General features: G+C 40.3%; 2 protein-coding genes and 1 long non-coding RNA gene across 4 annotated transcripts in view; 2 read left to right on the forward strand and 1 right to left on the reverse strand.

Annotated features, from left to right (window-relative positions):
- Positions 1-9,615, forward strand: part of rasa1a (RAS p21 protein activator (GTPase activating protein) 1a) — a 23,685-nt gene extending 14,070 nt beyond the window's left edge. For both annotated transcript variants that reach the window (XM_088291872.1, XM_088291880.1), the window contains exons 5-26: positions 154-271; positions 647-678; positions 774-826; positions 962-1,112; positions 1,192-1,270; positions 1,471-1,594; positions 1,665-1,821; positions 1,931-2,018; positions 2,163-2,243; positions 2,341-2,498; positions 2,580-2,656; positions 2,760-2,932; positions 2,998-3,157; positions 4,016-4,158; positions 4,444-4,559; positions 4,667-4,753; positions 5,010-5,077; positions 5,168-5,256; positions 5,325-5,402; positions 5,529-5,663; positions 6,259-6,338; positions 8,022-9,615. In XM_088291872.1, coding sequence (XP_088147998.1) covers positions 154-271; positions 647-678; positions 774-826; positions 962-1,112; positions 1,192-1,270; positions 1,471-1,594; positions 1,665-1,821; positions 1,931-2,018; positions 2,163-2,243; positions 2,341-2,498; positions 2,580-2,656; positions 2,760-2,932; positions 2,998-3,157; positions 4,016-4,158; positions 4,444-4,559; positions 4,667-4,753; positions 5,010-5,077; positions 5,168-5,256; positions 5,325-5,402; positions 5,529-5,663; positions 6,259-6,338; positions 8,022-8,070 — 2,296 coding nt within the window. In that variant the 3' untranslated portion in view covers positions 8,071-9,615. The remainder of the gene's footprint in view (positions 1-153; positions 272-646; positions 679-773; positions 827-961; positions 1,113-1,191; positions 1,271-1,470; positions 1,595-1,664; positions 1,822-1,930; positions 2,019-2,162; positions 2,244-2,340; positions 2,499-2,579; positions 2,657-2,759; positions 2,933-2,997; positions 3,158-4,015; positions 4,159-4,443; positions 4,560-4,666; positions 4,754-5,009; positions 5,078-5,167; positions 5,257-5,324; positions 5,403-5,528; positions 5,664-6,258; positions 6,339-8,021) is intronic.
- Positions 7,279-12,504, reverse strand: ccnh (cyclin H). The gene is made up of 10 exons (XM_088291892.1): positions 12,370-12,504; positions 11,986-12,104; positions 11,786-11,908; positions 11,625-11,698; positions 11,003-11,216; positions 10,483-10,646; positions 10,300-10,370; positions 10,110-10,218; positions 7,464-7,527; positions 7,279-7,390 (listed from the first exon to the last, which is right to left on the reverse strand). The coding sequence occupies exons 2-10, from the start codon at positions 12,100-12,102 to the stop codon at positions 7,364-7,366; spliced, it is 963 nt and encodes a 320-aa protein (XP_088148018.1). The 5' UTR covers positions 12,103-12,104; positions 12,370-12,504; the 3' UTR covers positions 7,279-7,363.
- LOC148343949 (uncharacterized) lies at positions 11,958-14,212 on the forward strand. The gene is made up of 3 exons (XR_015842601.1): positions 11,958-12,128; positions 12,970-13,019; positions 14,089-14,212. It is a non-coding gene; the product is annotated as an uncharacterized LOC148343949 (long non-coding RNA).
- The last annotated feature ends 4,890 nt before the right edge of the window (positions 14,213-19,102 follow it).

Here is a 19,102-nt window from a genome sequence, read left to right on the forward strand (position 1 = left end):
TGGTACATCAGAAATACCAGGAAGTGGGTCGTGGTTATCGTAGTCAGTGGAGGTGATTCAATTAAAAAAAATATATATATTTTGTAACCCACGCAATTTTGTCACATAGTCCCTCTTATTACAACAAACTATTTGACCAAAATGCATCTCCAGCTTCCTGAAGGGAGACATGTTCATCGTTCACAATGAACTGGATGACGGCTGGATGTGGGTGACTAACGTTCGTACGGAGGAGCAGGGCCTCATTGTGGAGGATCTGGTGGAGGAGGTGGTAAGCAGATCCTGCATTGACTTATTATGCTTTATTTCATTTCATTGCAACAGTAGCAACAGCAATAATAGTCCATTACTGTGGTTGTCAAAGTTTTCACACCAAGTACCATCTCAAAATAAAAAAACTCCTTATTGACCATCATTAAAATGCAGTGACGAAGCATCAACACAAGAAACACATACCGTGTAATTATTATTGTTCGTCACTGCGTCGGTATGTCACCAATGCTCTTAAACATACAAAAAATAAATTGACTGCTTAAAGGAAAATTGTTCATCCATCCTTTTTCTATACTACTTTGAAACTAATATAATGTGTAAGTTGCAAAAAAAAGAAAAATGCATTTTCACAACTTTCTATTAATCTTTCTAGTGCCGGGAAGAGGATCCACATGAAGGAAAAATGTAGGCGTTTTATTTAAATTTTTTCTTATGGTTGGCATTTATGAATGTGAATGTTAACAGATTGATTAATGCTATTCTCGTTGGATACTCCACAGCTGGTATCATGGAAAGATTACAAAACAAGAGGCCTACAACCTGCTCATGACGGGTAATACTCTTCGTTAACGCTCACATCAAAGTTTTTGTCATTAAAAAAGTATCATTGCTGTGAAATACATTTTGAGATCAACATGTAATGATTGACTTTACCACTAAACGTGCCTTGTCTCCCTGTCATGCATAGTTGGCCAGGTGTGCAGTTTCCTCGTGCGGCCATCAGACAACACACCTGGGGACTACTCCCTTTTTTTCCGCACCAATGAAAACATCCAAAGGTTTAAGATCTCCCCAACCCCCAACAACCAGTACATGATGGGAGGGAGGTACTATAACAGGTTTGTGTTGACCTTTGCTCACAATCCTCATTTGAATGCGTGCAAACGTGCAAATCTCATTTGTGCTCTTGTTCGCTAGTGTTGACGACATCGTCGACCATTACAAGAAAGAGCAGATTGTCGAGGGTTACAACTTGAAAGATCCCGTCTCAGTGCAGGTAGATACATTGATGTAGAATGTTTAAAAGAATAATGTAAGTGTTTCTCTATATACTGTGCTTATTTATTTATTTATTTTCTAAAAAAGGATCTTTGCATTACTTTGCATACAGATTAAAACACCCTTTATCGAAGATGTACTCAACGCTTCGATGGGTGTGTGGTTGTAACGGCACACCTTGTGTTTGTATTTCATTAGCACCAAGAACAAGTCATCACTGACACGGTAGATGGCAGAGAAATTTACAACACAATCAGACGAAAACCAAAAGATGCGTTCTACAAAAACATTGTCAAGAAAGGCTACCTCCTCTTCAACAAAGGTGTGTTGTCGCACAAATAGTATTTTTGACTGCTCTGCAGTTGTGATTTCAATTGTTTGAATGCTTTCAGGTAAAGGCAAACGATGGAAGAACCTGTACTTTATCCTAGAGGGTAACGACGCCCAGCTAATATACTTTGAGAGTGAGAAACGAGCCACCAAACCCAAAGGGCTGATCGACCTAAGTGTGTGCTCCGTGTATGGTGTTCACGACAGCCTTTTCGGCAGGTGAGGCGCTATCATATTATTTTTTTGGGCATGATTTACTGCAGTTTTTTTGGAGAAGGTATCAGATAACATTTTTTCTCTTTTTTTTTTTGTTATTGCTCATTTTCAGGCCAAACTGTTTCCAGATTGTTGTCCAGCACTTTAGTGAGGAACAATACATTTTTTATTTTGCTGGGGAGGTTCCAGAGCAGGCACAGGTAATAAAAGGCTGTGACATAAACCTGGAGTCGCCCGTGTCTTCAATGACCTGCTGTGCTAAAATATTCTATTACTTTCTTGGGACAAAATTTTCTGAATTGTTTTTTTTTTTTTTTTTTTACTTACTAACCTCATCTTTCCAGGATTGGATGAAATGCCTTCAAACATTCTGTAGTAACTTAAGGAAAACAACTCAGCCCACCTCCAACAAAAGGTTGAGACAGGTATGCATGTTAAATCTCAGTTTTTTTCTAGGAGTGTCAATGCAACTATTTTTATTTTTTTTTAATTTTAACTCCAAATTGCTCCTTTCTGTCTTAGGTGAGCAGCCTGGTGCTCTATGTAGAGGAGGCCCATAAGTTGCCGGTCAAGTATTTCACCAACCCTTACTGTAACATCTACCTGAACAACGTCCAGGTGGCCAAAACGCACCCAAGGGAGGGGCCGAACCCTGTCTTCACAGAGGAGTTCATTTTTGAGTGAGCCGCCATTACGCTTCACCTTGGAGTGTCTTCTTTTCCCTGCTAACTTAATTAAACATCGTGTTTGTGTGTTTATAGTGACCTCTCGAGTGAAATCAACAGATTTGAGATCAGCCTGAGCAACAAAACAAAGAAGAGCAAAGAAAGTGACATCTGTATGACAATTAATTAATAACAATTGCAGTCTTGGCCAATTTTGTTTTCTCATCTTTCCAACATTTCCTGTGGGTTCTTTCTCTTCTTTGATGTCGCTACTAGTATTCATGCGTTGCCAGCTGAGCCGTCTGCAGAAGGGCCAGATGATTGACGAGTGGTTCCCTCTCAGCTCCCACGTGCCTCTGAAGGGCATCGAGCCAGGCTCCTTGCGTGTGCGCGCACGCTACTCCATGGAGAAGATCATGCCCGAAGAAGAGTACAGCGAGTTTAAAGAGGTGAGAGTCAGTGCAATTCACACGGATTGGTCCATAATGATCGCATCGTTTGTGTCCTCATGTAGATGATACTGCAGAAAGAGTTCCATGTCATCTATGCTCTGGCCCACGTGTGTGGTCAGGACCGCACCTTACTGGCAAGCCTCCTCCTGAGGATCTTCAGACATGAAAAGGCTGAAGCCCCTCTTCTCAGGACTCTCAATGACCGAGAGATTAGCATGGAGGGTAAGAAAATGAAATGGAAGTGAAAAGTGCTGTTCACAGTCGTTATATTCAAGATGGAACATGCCATAATGTATTACTGACCTTTGACTGTAGTACCGTCCTACTAATTACAGGAGAACCTTGATATACAAGTTTAATTCGTTCCATGACTTCTTTTCAGCCAGCAGAGAGGGGAGGAGTGAGCAGTTACACTAGAGCAGGAGGGAAGGGAGCAAGTCGAAGGAGACACTGCAAACAGTGCTTATTGTCTTAATAAAAAGTTGTGTCAGCAGGTGCCAGTCAGACCCAAGCACAACATGAGTAGCCAATAGGTTTGTTCTAAAAATAGCTCACCAATGATGAGACACGGGGACTTGCTATGGAGACTTAAAAAGGTTCATATTTATATATTACACATATCATGCTACATTTTGTTGGAACAATAAAAATGTGTTTAATGTAAACAAAGTTCTACAACACATTTTAAAGCTGTAATTTTGGTACCATCATACCAACAGAATCTAATATGGATTTGGCAATTAATGAATAATTCTTCCAAAAAGAGGCTTCAGGCTGAGAGAGAGATTTTTAAAGCGACCACATAGCATTGCTTTAGATAAATCCAGTTAATGCTAACAACCAATGCAAAATGCCAAAACATGTGTGTTGCGTGAAAGTGCATCAGTGTGCGTGTGTGTGTGTGAGTATTTGTGTGTATGTCCCACTTCACTCGAGATTATAAGTAAATAAATCAAATTTACTCAGCGACTGCTCGTTACTTGAAAAACCCGTAAATCGGAACACTCCTAAACCAATGTACCATTGTAGAGTTTAAGTGAATCAATTTAATCTGACCTAGCTCTCTCTGCTTGTGAACAGATGAAGCCACAACGTTGTTCCGGGCAACCACTCTGGCCAGCACACTGATGGAGCAGTACATGAAGGCCACGGCTACGCCCTTCGTCCATCACGCGCTCAAGGATACCATTCTCAAAATCATGGAGAGCAAACAGTCCTGTGAGGTAAATCCAACTTGCCTATTGACTTGAAGCGAGTCAGCATTGCAGAGGTTTTCTTTTTAAATATCCATTCACCAGCCACATTTGGTAATGCTACACAAGCTGTTTAAAAAAATATATAGGTCCATTTTATGTCGGGCTAACTCAACAATATACCAAAATGTGTCCATCAGCACACGTCAATTTTACAAGCTAGATACCCGTACACATGTTTGCTATTTCTAGATTTGGTGCCGTTTCTGTAGGATGACATGTCATTTTCATGGTTGCCATCTTTCTAATTTGAAGTTGAACCCCTCCAAACTGGAAAAGAACGAGGACGTCAATCTGAACCTGGCTCACCTCCTCAACATCCTGTCAGAACTGGTAGAAAAGATCTTCATGGCTGCTGAGATCCTACCACCGTAAGTGCACGAAGGACTTTTATAACTTGAACAATTTTCATGGCTGAGCTTCAACAGCACAAAGGCAACGTCCCCAATTGAGTCACATAAAGCTGTTATTTTTCCAGGACGCTCAGATTTATATATGGCTGTTTGCAAAAATCTGTGCAGCAGAAATGGCCGACTAATACCACCATGAGGACCAGAGTTGTAAGGTAAACATAATGTTTTCTTTCTTTATTGCTGATGAGGTTTTTGCTGCTTAGTTGCCTCACTGAATTGACAATAGTGTGCTGCTTAAAACTGTTATTTATGGAAGATGAAGCAAGGACTAGATGTTCACAAATAGACATTAACGTTATGTGACTTTGTAGTTACTGCATTGGTAGCAAGGTGAGAACATCACGCATTTGTAGATATTTAGCATTTCATAGCTAAGCTAACGTCTCTAGCACATCTTTTGTCTTGCAGCGGTTTCGTTTTTCTAAGGCTCATCGGTCCTGCAATCCTCAATCCAAGAATGTTTAACATCATTGCTGGTGAGCAGCCACCCGAAGCAACACAAAGTACCGAAGTGCACTAAACATGCGAATGTGATTCTAGTCTGTTACGTTTCTGTCCTCTTGCAGACCCTCCGTCTTCAACAGCCGGCAGGACACTCACACTGGTGGCAAAATCTGTCCAGAATCTCGCCAACCTGGTGGAATTCGGTGCTAAAGTATGAAATGTCTACCTGGAATGTCATTATGTGATCATGTGACATTGTGTCATTGTGTCCACACACAGGAGCCTTATATGGAGGGTGTGAATCCTTTTATCAAAAACAATAAGCATAGGATGATCATGTTTCTGGATGAGTTGGGGGTGAGTACCATTTGTTGAATTTCCTGTAAATTTCCAACGGTGAAATTAAAATTACAGTGAGCATCCCTCATTTGGCGGGGGATTGCACACATGAACAGACTCTTCATGTTGGGACCTTGTTTGCAGAATGTTCGTGATCTTCCTGAAATCACAGAGCACTTTAGGACGGATCTGTCCCGAGATCTGGCTGCATTGCACGAGCTCTGCGCCGCGCACTCAGATGAGCTTCGGACGCTCAGTAATGAGAGGGGGGCTCAGCAGGTGAGAAATGAGTCAAGTTGTGCTTCTGTTTTCCTTTTCTACACTATATTAAGTATTGCTAAACAATGTTTAAAAAAATATTTAATTTCTAAACATGTGGACTGCACTAAATCTAGCTAGACACTACATAAATTGAAGCCCCTATCGCGTGAGGGTTGAAAATTTCCGACTGTTGGCAAAGGTACAAAAATGCACGTTCACGTTAGGATTCCTTTAAGGTCACAAGTGTTCGCCAAATGATTGTCAAACATTCACCTTGCGACTAGAAAAAAAAAAAATCACGAAAACTGTTAACAGTATGGTGAACACTTTGCAGCATTGAACCAACCCTGATCAACTCTGATGTGAATTGGCTGCCTTGAAAACACTCAAATTGCTCACCGCTCAGTGGGATAGGGTCTCAATACATATTTAAAAAACATAAAGCTAACCGACCAAAATGAAGCATTATACTTTTCCTTCAAAATTGCATCATTTCAATCTGATTAATTCCTCAGCCGTAATAAGTATATACTGAAATTCACATTCATGTTGTGAAAAATGGCCGACTTCCTGCATATTAATTGGTGTCATTTTCTTTCTTTCCTATATGCAGCATGTGTTAAAAAAGCTGCTGGCCATCACAGAGCTCCTGCAACAGAAGCAGGCTCAGTATGCCATGTCCAACAGCAACAGGTAGTACCACATCCCCACCAATTCCACTTCACTCCCATATCCCCTCCCTTACGACAAGTCTCCTGCACTGGGGGTGCTGCACTGGGGAGACCTCGCGTGTTCTACCCTCATCTCCATGGCAACCCCATCCACCACCAACCACGCCTCATTACGTTGTCTGATAGTACCGCCCATACCATCCATGTTGTCCCATTTACCATGAGAGCTATGCAACAACAGCTGAGTACAACCAATGCTGTACTTAACTGGCACCAGCGACTGACAGCCGCCTGCACAGGAAAAACTTTTACTTTTCACCCCCCCCCCCCCCCCCAAATCCCCCTTTGAACTGTGAGAATGATTCCAACTTTGGGTACAATCAGTTCCCTTGCACATAAGGGACAATATTTGGATTATGAAAGGTTTCTCCTTACTCGACATGCTTCTCGAGCACAAATTGCCAAAGTATACCCCCGCCCCCGCTTTGTATAAGGAAACTGACATGAAGAAGCTAGCTGTGTCTTTTGTTGAAACTGGACTGCGAGCAAGGATGCTTTTATACTGTAAGTAGTGACTGACTTCTTTTCAATTGTGACAGTGTAAGGCAAGGTGCTGAAACAAGCATGGTTATTTTTTGTTTGTTTTGTTCGGTTTTGAGAAAAAGTCGGGTTATTTTATATAAGAATAAATTCTCTTGCTGGAATCATGAGTAAATAAGAGAGATGAGCTGAATTTTTCTCCCACAGATTGTATCAGCTGTTCTGATTGTTTGGTTAAGCTCTTTTTTTTCCTCCTCCAAACTTTGCAATCCAGGCAAAAACAACATAATCCAAGTAGGATGCAAAGTGTTTACAACAGATTTTTTTGGAAAATAGTAGACTGTATCAGACATGCATGCACTTATTAAACAGTTTTTGTAAAGTAGTTGATGGGCTTGTTCTTTGTCATATTGAAGACGGGGTGTATAAAAATACCTTTTATTTCAACTGCATAATGAAAACAAATCATTTACGCTACTTCAGTTTGGTCACTTTGAAGAAGAAAAGTCACATGAGGTCTTCATCCGTCCATTCCTGTGATTTAAGAAAAAAGGGCAAAAAGCTGATTTGGAACCATGTGAATCCAAATTGTAAAACGTGGGCTTACCTCTTCTTTTATTCGCGGCTCTTTTGATACGTGGCCATCCTCCTCGTACCCCCGCTTGCGTTTGCTGTTTATACAAAAAAAAAGAAAAGAAACCTTCAACAATGAGTACGCTGGACTTGCTGAGCTCTACAATCCGTGTTTGTGACCAAACAACCTCCCACATACATTGATGCAACTTTACATAGTAGTTTTCATTAGTCATAGTTGTTCCTCCCACCCCTCATCACTCCATCTCAAGTAAGTACATTGACAAGATGCAGTGTTTTTCAACCGTTATTGAGCCATGACACATATGTTACATTTCAGCAAACCGCCAAACAAAAGTTGATAATGTACTGCGTGCCATCTACTGGTAGAACATTTATTAATTATCCCCGACACTATAAGGCACCGGCATAGATAAGTGAACAAGAATACATCATTTGTACTAAATTCCGAAGCAATTAAGTGTAAAGGGATAATCACCCATGACAATAGTTGGGAAACACTGCACTCGAGTAGCAAATCCACCCACATGACGACTGTGTACTTTCCCAACGTGTCCACTTTATCTTCCAGGACAGAGTGCACCATCATGTCACTGGCAGCTGCCATCCAGGTCATGTGAATTCCATGGAATCACACCTGAGAGTCCAAGTGCCGGCCTGAAAGAGCGAGGCCTTATCCGGGCCTCCACTTTTCTCAGCATGTGGCCTCCTATCTCCATAGTTCAAATGCAATATGGGTCCCCCACAATGAGACCAGCGGGGGTGGGTGGAAACACATTTGCTGCATATGTGAACATTGTCCTTCCAAAGCCTTTCCCAAATATGCTTTAGACACAGTGTTGCAACGTTTGATGATGGACCTGAGCTACAGTCAGCTGCAGAGCTGTTTGAACTCCCTTACGTGGATGTGGACGAAAGGTGAGAGGTGGGGGCTTGAGGGAGCAGGGCAACCAAAGCACTGGAGTAGCATCATCTGCAGTCATCAGGGAATTTGAACACGAAGACTACACAAGCCTTAAGTCTCCTTTCTACACACTATCCACCCCACGACACTTGTTATATTGTTTTTATATGCTGCTTTGTCGATAGAGAATTAAAATGTGTTTGTATGACGTAGCTAAAACAGCAGAAAGGTAGTCTTGTTTAGGACACGTGTGTAACCTGTCTTGTGCATGTGTTAATCCTACTACATTAATGCTGCTGCTCACTAAAGTCTGGCGGTTTGATCGAAAGCTTTCACTTGAGCAGGGTACACGCGTCCTGATTTAACTCTTAACAAGACCCTACATGAGTCAAAATTTGTATCCAAAAAGAAAAAAATAATTAAAGGATTAGTTAAATGCAACTGTACTGTACTTGCAAGTTAAATACATCTAAGGTTTACTGAAATTTATTATACTGTCAAAATAACCCACTGTAACATTATACATAGTTTGCACATTTAATAGAGTACCACTAGAGGGAGCACTTGTATTACACTTTGAAAATCACTGCCCTCATCACGACCAAGTTTTACAGGTATACATTTCTTTTTCCTCCACTGTTGGACAATATAGTTACAGTTATCAGTCACATGAGAAATACTTTGGGAGCACTCACTGTATATTACGCCATTACAATTGTCAGTATGCGTGTACCCCGCTTCATCTGCTGTCTCTCCCTTTCTCACTTGGAGCACAACATCACATCAACTGTCGTGTTCCACACAAGTAATCACCACGCTAGGGTTGCAAAAAAAAAAAAAAGGAGGGGGGGCAGTCGAGGGTTTATTTGCTGTAAATTCCAAGGGGATTTTAAAGATATTCCTACGGAACATTTCCAACTTTGAAAATTTCCCACCCCTGCACACCTGACTGGTCGCAGTCTGGCTTGGTCTCCTTGTCAAAATATGTGCCTGTCATGTAGCTCAAAGTGTGCATGTAACGATACCACAGACCTCACTGAGCTCACCAAGTGAGATAAGACCACCGCCGTCAGCTGTACCACCAGGTACGGAAGACCCGATGACGACGTGGCGTACCGTACTTGTATTTTCTTGTTATTTCATACGCTCGATAATGTGTTCCTTTTTATTTTTCTACCTGAAATTGAACCTTGAACCTTTTTGCATCTTAGATACGACAACCTGGCAAAAATAAAATCAAGTGTTGTGACATGACGCAAACATGGAGTGGTTCTCTGGGCCGCGTGGGGGGTGGAAACTGCTGTACCCGCTACAGTAAAGTCTCAATTGGATGCAAATATAGAAAACTTGCACAAGCTAATGTGACCCAACAAATGCCAAGTTTTGAGTGTCACCATCAAAGAGGTATTCATTTTACAATATGTTTATTATTCTGTTTGTAATTTTATGTGATGTACTACTAACAATAGGTAGTGTCTTTTATTGAGCATGAACTCATGTATTCGAAAAAAAAATCCCAGTATGTTGCAGTGCAGTTCAAAAACTGCAGTAATGTTTAATCTTATACAGACTAAGATTTATTTTATTTATCTAGTGGTTCTCAAATGCTATACACCAAGCACCACCTCAAAAAATAATTGTGCTTTCTAAGTACCAGCAAAATGAATGGCGTGTCACTCAAAACTGAGCAATGTTTGGTAAAACGTCTGATGGATTGTAGCCGTCATGCTTCATGGCGGTCAAGAGGATCCTTACTTGCTTGAACTTGTACCAAATTCCGCATGGATCCTCGCCAGCTTCTGCTTGCATGAATTCACCTCATCAGGCTTTGGAAGTTCATATCGTTTCAGGAGGCTTTTGATCCCTACGGAAGCCAGAGGAAGCGTGTACGTTCACACAGCCTTGGAGAGGACGCAACATCACCGCCTTGTGACTGGTTACTCACGTCTCATGGAGTCGTACATTTTGGACAGGGTTTCTTGCTCACTCTTCAGACCCAAGCATTCGGTCAGGTAGCTAGGAAACACGACTTTATTGCATAAAGATCTTTCTCTCTTTTCGTTAACAATAGACAGGAGGCTAATTCTAGGTATCAGAAAAGAACCAAAAGCTGCTCAAAATGGCCTACCTCTCTATATTGAGGCCAGCTCTTGAGACACCGCTTAGGATTGCAGTGAGTGCAATCTGTGAAGGGGAAAAGAGCAGCCCCGCGTCTGTCATGGCCGCAAATGCCAGAAAGTCATCCACATTCTTCCTCAGGGACTCTGGGTTCTCCAGGGTAGGATATCTGGTCTGGTCAGTGAAAGTTGGGATCAAGTTAATACACATTCTGAACCACTGTGCCCTGATTATTCACTAGATGGCAGAAAGTACAATTTACTCTGTAGCCACCTGTCATCAATTCATAACACAGCTGGTAAACTGTGTTAAGTGCTTGCAGTTTTGATCGCCACCTGAGGGAGACCATTCTGCTTGGGTCATATTTTACAAACCCAATATTAATCAGAATACCGTGATTAGACTAGTTGCAGCGCATAACATTATTGTAAAGAACTGCTTTTATTTTACTTCCCCTTGTAGGAAGAACTGAATAGTTCTTTACATTGCATTTTATTTTTTAAACAGGTGCATATCTGAAATCATCCCACCTTCAGATCAATCAATAGCCCCTCCAGAGGTCTGTAGGGGTTGTGGACCACCAAGTGGAAGTTGAGTTGCTGGACAAGCAGCAGCTCATACTCCAGAATCTGCTCTGAAACCCGTTCCTGTTCGGCCGGACTCTCCTGCACGAGGTTGCCCACAAACTGGCTGCTGGATACGTTAAACTCGTCCACCTTGCAGGCTAGATATGCACATGTCAGCCTAAAACATGGAGGGGAGGAGATTTGGGGGAGGATGTCGCAAATTGCTTAGTTCAAGCTTCCCAAAAATGACACCCTCATTGGAATCAGAACTGCATACAAACTACATTGCTGAGCGGCATCAGAACACGACTACATCATGGTTAGGCACTCACCCCTTACTATATCGTGTTCATTTTTTTAAGAATGGAGTTCTGTTCTTTTAGTGTTTTCATAACACAGGTTTGTACTAAAGTTGGATAATTTAACATTGTGGTAAAGTCAGAATCTGAGTAATAATTTGCTTGGGAAAAAAACGGAGAAAGTACAGAGGTAACAAAGTGTACCTTCTTATGAGGCCGTATTCTTCTGCCAATTTGCAAACTCATTCTCTTCGATTTTTCTAATGTCAGCAGTCACTTGTACTCACATGATTATCCTCGGGTGGTATTCCATAAGAGAGTTGTTCATGTAGAATCTTCTAAAGTACATGATGGCCGTACCCTGAAAAAAGGTACACAACTTTCGCATAACTACAGAAACAAGTTTACAGTGAACATTGTTTTTATGTTTCCAAATGTAAATACATACGATAACAGATTTGGGCATTGCAGGTTTGAACACATTGCAGAAGTCCAGCAGTGTTCTCTCGTAGTTTCTGAAGAGAACATCTTCTTCGTGAAGGTCCAAGAACATGGACTCACTTATCACGTGCTGTGGAATCACACAAAAAGAGGCGGGGTCAAGTTCAGGTGCGCAGAGAGATGATTTGTGGTCTTATTGTTATTGACCTTCCCACTTTCTCTTATCTTCTTCCTGAACTTCTGGTTGGCTTCATATCGCAACTGTTCCAACTCGTCTTCGTTGTTAAACGTCCAATATTTTCTTTGTGAACTGTCATGGAACATGGCTGTAAGAGAAGCCGTCACTTAAAGTGAGTTATATTTTGTTCATTACGAACAGCGATACATTTTACAGATATAGCAATCATGAAGACATTTCATTTCACGGTTGGTATTTACTAGTCATTAAACTCAGCTCAGTTGTTGCGTTTATTTACTGTACGTTCGTGTGTGTTCGTTTCAAAGCAGCGTTCTACGACGGATGTCGCGCATGTTAATAAGTTTCGTTGGCTACCTAATACTATTTATTTAGGTGAAAAAATATATATTTACCGTTGATAACAATTTGTCAGATAGTAGCTCGTTTGCGTCCGTGAATTTCATGAAACGACTGGCATAAAGTAGTGGTCGCGTTGGACTACGTCACAACATGTCGTCGCTTTCTAATGGCGTCACCGTAACCCGCTGCACTGCGCACTAAAATGTTATTTTTTGTAGGTTTTTATAACTAAATCAAAGTACACTAGTATTTTATGTTTGCAATTAATATTGACACACTAAAATATAAGCTAAGAAATGTTATAGAATATCCCTATTATATAGTACGGATTGCATTATCACGAGTTGATTTACTGTGTTTTTTTTTTTTTTTTTTTTAATGTATAATACTTTGCAGTTCACGATATGTCAATGTACCTTTTAGTCCGTTTACACAAAACGTACATTTAGTAAAGAGAATGGCAGCTCTTGATCACAGGCTATGTTTGAAACGTCGCCACTCAACACCCCGCCCGTTTTTCAGCACACCGCAATTTGCATAAACAGGAGTCATTTATGAATAATGAATACACATGCGTTCAGCGGGGACAGCTGATTTGCATATCACCACAGCTATGGTTTGATTTCATACCTTGGTGTTGTTGCCCTTAACAGCCCTGCGAGCCTGTATACGCCACAAGTAAGGAATTAAAGAGCTTGAACAGGTACGTGCTTTTTGGAAAGAAAAATCATCTTGAGTACGGTGCATGTATTCTGCCATTCCAAGTTATCTAGCTTTCCGTGATTTGCTTGTTTGTGTGGTTTGTGTTGCGTTTACCCCAACTCAGCTGCGTCCTGTCATTTGCATAAGGAAACATGCAATATTGATGAGACCATTGCAGTGTGAGAGAGAGAGAGAGAGAGAGAGAGAGAGAGAGAGAGAGAGAGAGAGGAGAGAGAGAGAGAGAGAGAGAGAGAGAGAGAGAGAGAGAGAGAGAGAGAGAGAGAGAGAGAGAGAGAGAGAGAGAGATGAGAGAGAGAGAGAGAGAGAGAGAGAGAGAGAGAGAGAGAGAGAGAGAGAGAGAGAGAGAGAGAGAGAGAGAGAGAGAGAGAGAGAGAGAGAGAGAGAGAGAGAGAGAGAGAGAGAGAGAGAGAGAGAGAGAGAGAGAGAGAGACACACAGAGAGAGAGAGAGAGAGAGAGACACAGAGAGAGAGAGAGAGAGAGAGAGACACACAGAGAGAGAGAGAGAGAGAGAGAGAGACACACAGAGAGAGAGAGAGAGAGAGAGACACAGAGAGAGAGAGAGTATCAACCAACAAGTCATAAATTATGGAAACAGTCTGCAGTGTGTGTTTGCGTATACGTGTGTGCAAGGGCGTATTTAGTCATTTCGGGGGCCTTAGGCAAAACCAGTCATTGAGCCCACCAGATCTGTGCACTGCAAATATTGTAAACAGAGTGTTTATCATGTCAACTCAAAATTGTGTATATTAGAAAAGTCTGTTTTTAAGCTTAGCTATAAGTCCTTAAAATCTTTCTTGATGGTTATCTAACTGCAGTTAAATTATTAATTTTACGTAAAGTATAAAGTAGTACATATTCTTGTTTTATTGTGTGTCTACATATGTTGATGCACCGTTTGTGTCCAAATAGCCGCTCCAGAAACATAGTGTAGATGCTGTTGTTAGCCCACCTAAAGTGTTTTCTGTTATGTGTTTGCGGATTTAGAGGCAATTTTACAGTTTGTGGTCGTTTTAAGTACATAACATGTATGTGTCTTTGTTTTGTTTAGTTTGAATGTATAGCTTTAATGAACAACTTGAAGACTTGTTATTGACGATTTGTCCTCAATCCCGAGCTGCTGCCTGTTCTGAAGCTGAGTTGAGCTGTAAGAAGATAAGGTAGTCTACTGCATGAGAAGGGTGAGGGGTGCACTCAAAACAATCATAATACAAAATAGATCATTTTTTTTCGTGTGTATCTTCAGACTTAAACAATAATTATTGGTTTGAATCAAGGAAAAATGTACTAATCAGTTTTTATGAGACGTTTGAAGGGAGGGGGGGGGGCAGGAAACCTCGGGGCCCCACGCTATTGCCTGTTTTTTGCTGGGTGGCAAGTCTGTCCTGTGTGCGTGCGTGCGTGCGTGTGTGTGTGTGTGTTTTATACTCGCCAATATTTTATGGGAAACGGTGTGATTGCAGGTCATCACTTTGCAAGACACTGGCATATTTAAACCCTATCTCAGCACTCCTAAAATACCACAGGTGATAAATGTAGTTATGATGTACTGTATTTTATGATTATCATGATATAATATTATTCTCAAACCCTGTCTTAGAATCTATCAGGGGCCATTTCAGTTGTTTAAAGTCCTCTTAGGGCCTTATGAAATGAATGGAGGGAAAAAAAAGATTGAACCGATGTTTATTGCTATTTTTATATTGCACATTATGAGTGTTTGCGGGTTAAATGTTTTGGGGCTTTTTTGTTTTGTTTTTGAGCAGTTCGTCTGTTGTTTTATTTGTTTTCAGAAATGCACAGTCCTCCCCTGCCTTAGTAGCTCACTTCTGTAGCTCCTTTGACTCTATTTTAAGTGTTCATTTTAAAACACGTAATTAGCGGTGCAGAATTTTAATTTGAAACACACAATATGTGCAGTTGACGACTCCATTTTTTCCCCCCACGTATCTAAAAAATTTAAGGTTGTTTGCTAGTGGTAATTATTTACACCAATTTTTCCCAACCTTTACTGCGCTAAGGCACAAATTGTATTTTACATTACAAATCAATTAGCCTAGTAAGCATTTTAATAACTCAGTGTTGAACATAAAGCTTTTCTTCTGTTGTATGATTAGAAGCAGGCAGATACACATTTTTTGTACCTTTTGCCATCTGGTGGAATAGCATTTATTTAATTTGCGTTTTACTATACTTTGCCAGCAGAGAGAGATGAATGATGAATTTAACAATTTTTGCTGTACTTTTTGTGCTGCTTCTTCTAGTCTGCGCACCATGGCCACCTGGGGGCAGTATAATACAGGCATACAGCTATATATATAAACTTTTCATCAGGTCTTGGCGGGACATTCTTTGCAGATGATAAAGAATATATTCCTATGCGTATTGTTATATTGTGTATTGCTCCACCGTTTGTGTTCTAATATCCATTGCTTAAAAGGTGTCAGCCTATTATGGTGTCTTGTATTGTTTGCTAGCATTAAACTAAATAAACTTTGGGAAGGGACAGATGTGGTTGTTTTAAATATAGCAGCCTGTAACTGTCTTTGTTTTATGGTTGGTTTGACAATAAATTAGGGGCGGCAAATAAACAGATTGGAGATTTTTTGAAGAATTCTTCTTTAGCTTCAAACCTGCTGCTTAGCTCACTACCACCATACAGCACCTGTATCTTTTTTTTTTTATTCCTAATTTGTATTTCTGAGACAGTGTGAATGTGAGCGTGAATGGTCTCTGTATGTGCCCTTTTTCTTTTTTTTTTTTTAATTCCAAGATGTGTATATGTCTGTATCTGCATGTAATGTATTTTGTGCACTGAGAATCACTTCAGTTGCCATCATAGATTTGTCGCTGCTTTCATATTCTTGATTTTAGTGCGAGTCTAATCAAGTTAGCCTCCACCTTGAATTATGTCTTTGCTCGCATATGACAATCCTTTTCATGCACAAAATGTGAAAAGATTGCAATTTGCGGGCACAATGTCACCTGAAATCCAAGCACTGACTGATGGATTGGTACATTGTCACCTTGGCCGTACACGTCTCAGAGGAGGACGGCTGATACAATAGTTATCGCCACGTGTATGAAGCGCCTCTCTCTTATGTAAAAGGAAACCATTTAGAAATAACCTTGGCAGCCATGCAAATGATTTCTCTGACCAATGAGCTCACTAAATCTCATTTGATGGTCTTCATTTTTGTTAAGCAGCTCAGCTTCACGCGCCAACAAATACAATTAAAGCCTGATTCTAAAATCCCCCCCATCTCATGTGCATATTAATTATGCTTCCCTCCATTACAACATGCACACCCCGCCCTTATTTGTGCAACCGTTACCGTGGCAACCGGTGCTTGATGTCAGAGCCACCTCCAAGGACACTCATACAGGCACTGGGTCATGTGCACTGAAGCTGGGCATCAACACCAAGATGGCCACCAATCACCCCCGCCCTCTCATATATTTTGCCGCATGGGGGACTGTGTGTTTGAGTTTGAAACAAAGCAGGAAGTGCATGTTGATTTGATGCATGTGGTGCGGGAGAAGCCCCTTGGAGAGCCACAGGTTTGTGAAAAGAAATTAGAAATTGCTTTGAATGTGTCCCTACATTTGCTTTCCTCTGGTTGGCATTGTTTTTTTTCCCCCTCCCTCCCCCCTCCGCTGCAGACACTTAACGCGCCCCCGCTGGCTCCCCCCCACTTGCTCTCTAATTGAGCTTTGTGTCTACCTCCATCTCTATTCAAACACCGCCTCATTTGCATACCACTGCCGCACCACGGACAGCTCCCCAGCTGTACAGTAGAGAACTAAATGAGGAACACAGACCCACTTTACGTGAAGTGAATACTAAGCAGAGGACGCATCCTGTCAATGTTTTCCGGAAAACACAACAAGCACCTGAAAGATGAGCAGGAAAACCAAATCGATGCATTCACACTGAGCCACCTGAAAAGACATGCATAGTTGTATCAAAACGTTTCATTTTATGAATTCATGTGAAAGAGTCATTGAATTTGTGTTGTGGAAACAACAATTCTAGGACTGATACTTTAGGGCTGCTCAGTCCACAATAATAATTCCATTTAATTACTGTGGTGCAATGTTAACGTATCAGCACCAGAACAATGTTAACAAATAGTCACGCAGTAGAAAAAAAGAGGTTTTATTATTATTGTAAGCCACTCTAACATTAAGCACATTTTGAACAACACACACCTCTAAAAATAATCTTCTTAAATAATGATTCATGTGAAATAAAAAAAAAAGGCAACTAAATAAAACAAGAACAAACACTTTACGATTAAATGCAAATGTGTGTAAGTCAAAAGTTAAATACTGTACTGTACTTGGGCAGGGATTTTTTTTTAGTTTTTTTTTTTTTTTTTTTTTTTTTTTTTTTTAAGCCCACTAGTGATACTCGTACCACACTTAGAGAGTCAATCCGTGCAATATGGCAGAGAACCTGACGTTCAGAACATTCAGAGAGATCCCCCGGTCCCTTTCAAAATCTAAAAAAAAAAAAAAAATCAATGATGAATGAAGCATTATGGATTTTCCATGTGGTGTATTAATGATCATTCTTGTAGAAACACACTTTTTTTTTTTTTTACTTTGAACACTCATTCAAAGATGTGTCATGTATAGATGGGAAATAATACCATGCAAGCAAATAACCCGCTAGCAGGCATTTTTGACAGCCACAATTACCGAACAAATACCCATAAAAAATTACCACTTAAACTTAACCCACGCTAATAATAGCATTACAACTTTACTAATTGTCCAGTTTAGCTCTAAAAGCATTTTGCAGTCTAAATAAACATGATTTTATAATGTACAGTGTCTAACTTTGTCTGAGTCACACCGATGCTGTTAAAAAGTGGAGCCAGAGGTGCTAAGATTATTTTTAGATACAAAATGTAGTAATTGTTACTTGCAAACACTTCCATGGGTCCCAGGATTCCTCCGTGTTTACTGGAATAACTCGCCTTTCCCCAGTAACAGAGGTCAAATGCTACAAGCCGTCTTCCATCTTGTGTGTTGAGGCCCAACCTCGATCGACTCCAGCAAGCTCGGCCTACAGAGAGGACTTGTTTATTATTTTGAAATTTCACTGACGTTTTGCTTGAGTGCACCGACACAATTATCATATATTTTTAATGCCCTCTAAACATATTTAACAGCTAAATCTTAATGGCAACCTTTAAAAAGAAATCACTTCAGACATCATCTTAATGGTGGGAATTTATGACATTTCCTCTCATTTTAAGATTTGTGCAGCAAGTCGTGTTTATATTGGAAAGAAATGCGATGACGAGGGAATTACAAACATGTGAAATCTGGGAGATTAGCGGTTATTTGTTAATGGTTGCCAATATTTAGATGAGTGTTTGCCAATGTAAAGAAGTGGGTGGGAAACACTTCATATGCTTGCAAGCCCTTGAGTGAACAAATCCGGTATATAAATGCCGTCATCTTTTTAAGATGGGCTCATTCGAGTGACTTTAGTGTGCACAGACCGCTTTTCTTCACTATATATGTTAATTTTGTTAACCATCAGTAAGGCCCTGGAGTGTACGTGTAAGTTTGCTTGCATGTGAAATTCTGGACAGGATGCAATAGTATTTTTAGGGCTTTAAATAATTCAGTGTTACTGCACCTTTTGTCTTGATTAACGGTCATTTCACATTTGAATTAAATCCTCACAGTCACATGATAATGAAGCAGTGTGGTTAAAAAAATATTATTATGCTTTATAAATGATTATGTAATTTGACATTACAGTAGATACATTAATGCATTCTAACTTTTGTTGATGAGTTGCATTTTTCAGAAATAACCTTTTATATGTCAAGGAACCGTCAACATTAATGGTAATAATAAGTAAACATAAAGAAGACAAGTAGAATTATTGTGGCTTATTATTATCACTAATATTAAATGGAGAAAAAAACAGTAAATTTATTTTCTTTTGACTTAATAATTTTAATAATATCCAGGAGTGCCAAGTAAACGTTCACCCTGATGTACGTTTTTTATGCATCCTATTCTAATTACTGTGTGACATG

The sequence above is a fragment of the Idiotropiscis lumnitzeri genome, chromosome 1, assembly GCF_059441095.1.
Source record: "Idiotropiscis lumnitzeri isolate Australia: NSW breed Sydney's pygmy pipehorse chromosome 1, RoL_Ilum_1.0, whole genome shotgun sequence".
Taxonomy (NCBI): Eukaryota; Metazoa; Chordata; class Actinopteri; order Syngnathiformes; family Syngnathidae; genus Idiotropiscis; species Idiotropiscis lumnitzeri.

Coding starts and splice junctions, on each gene's coding strand:
- ccnh (XM_088291892.1), bottom strand. CDS start 12,102: ATGTTCCATGACAGTTCACAAAGAAAATATTGGACGTTTAACAACGAA. Junction 11,217..11,624: donor TACCACCCGAGGATAATCAT/GTGAGTACAAGT, acceptor TCCATGTTTTAG/GCTGACATGTGCATATCTAG. Junction 7,391..7,463: donor AGCCGCGAATAAAAGAAGAG/GTAAGCCCACGT, acceptor CTTAAATCACAG/GAATGGACGGATGAAGACCT.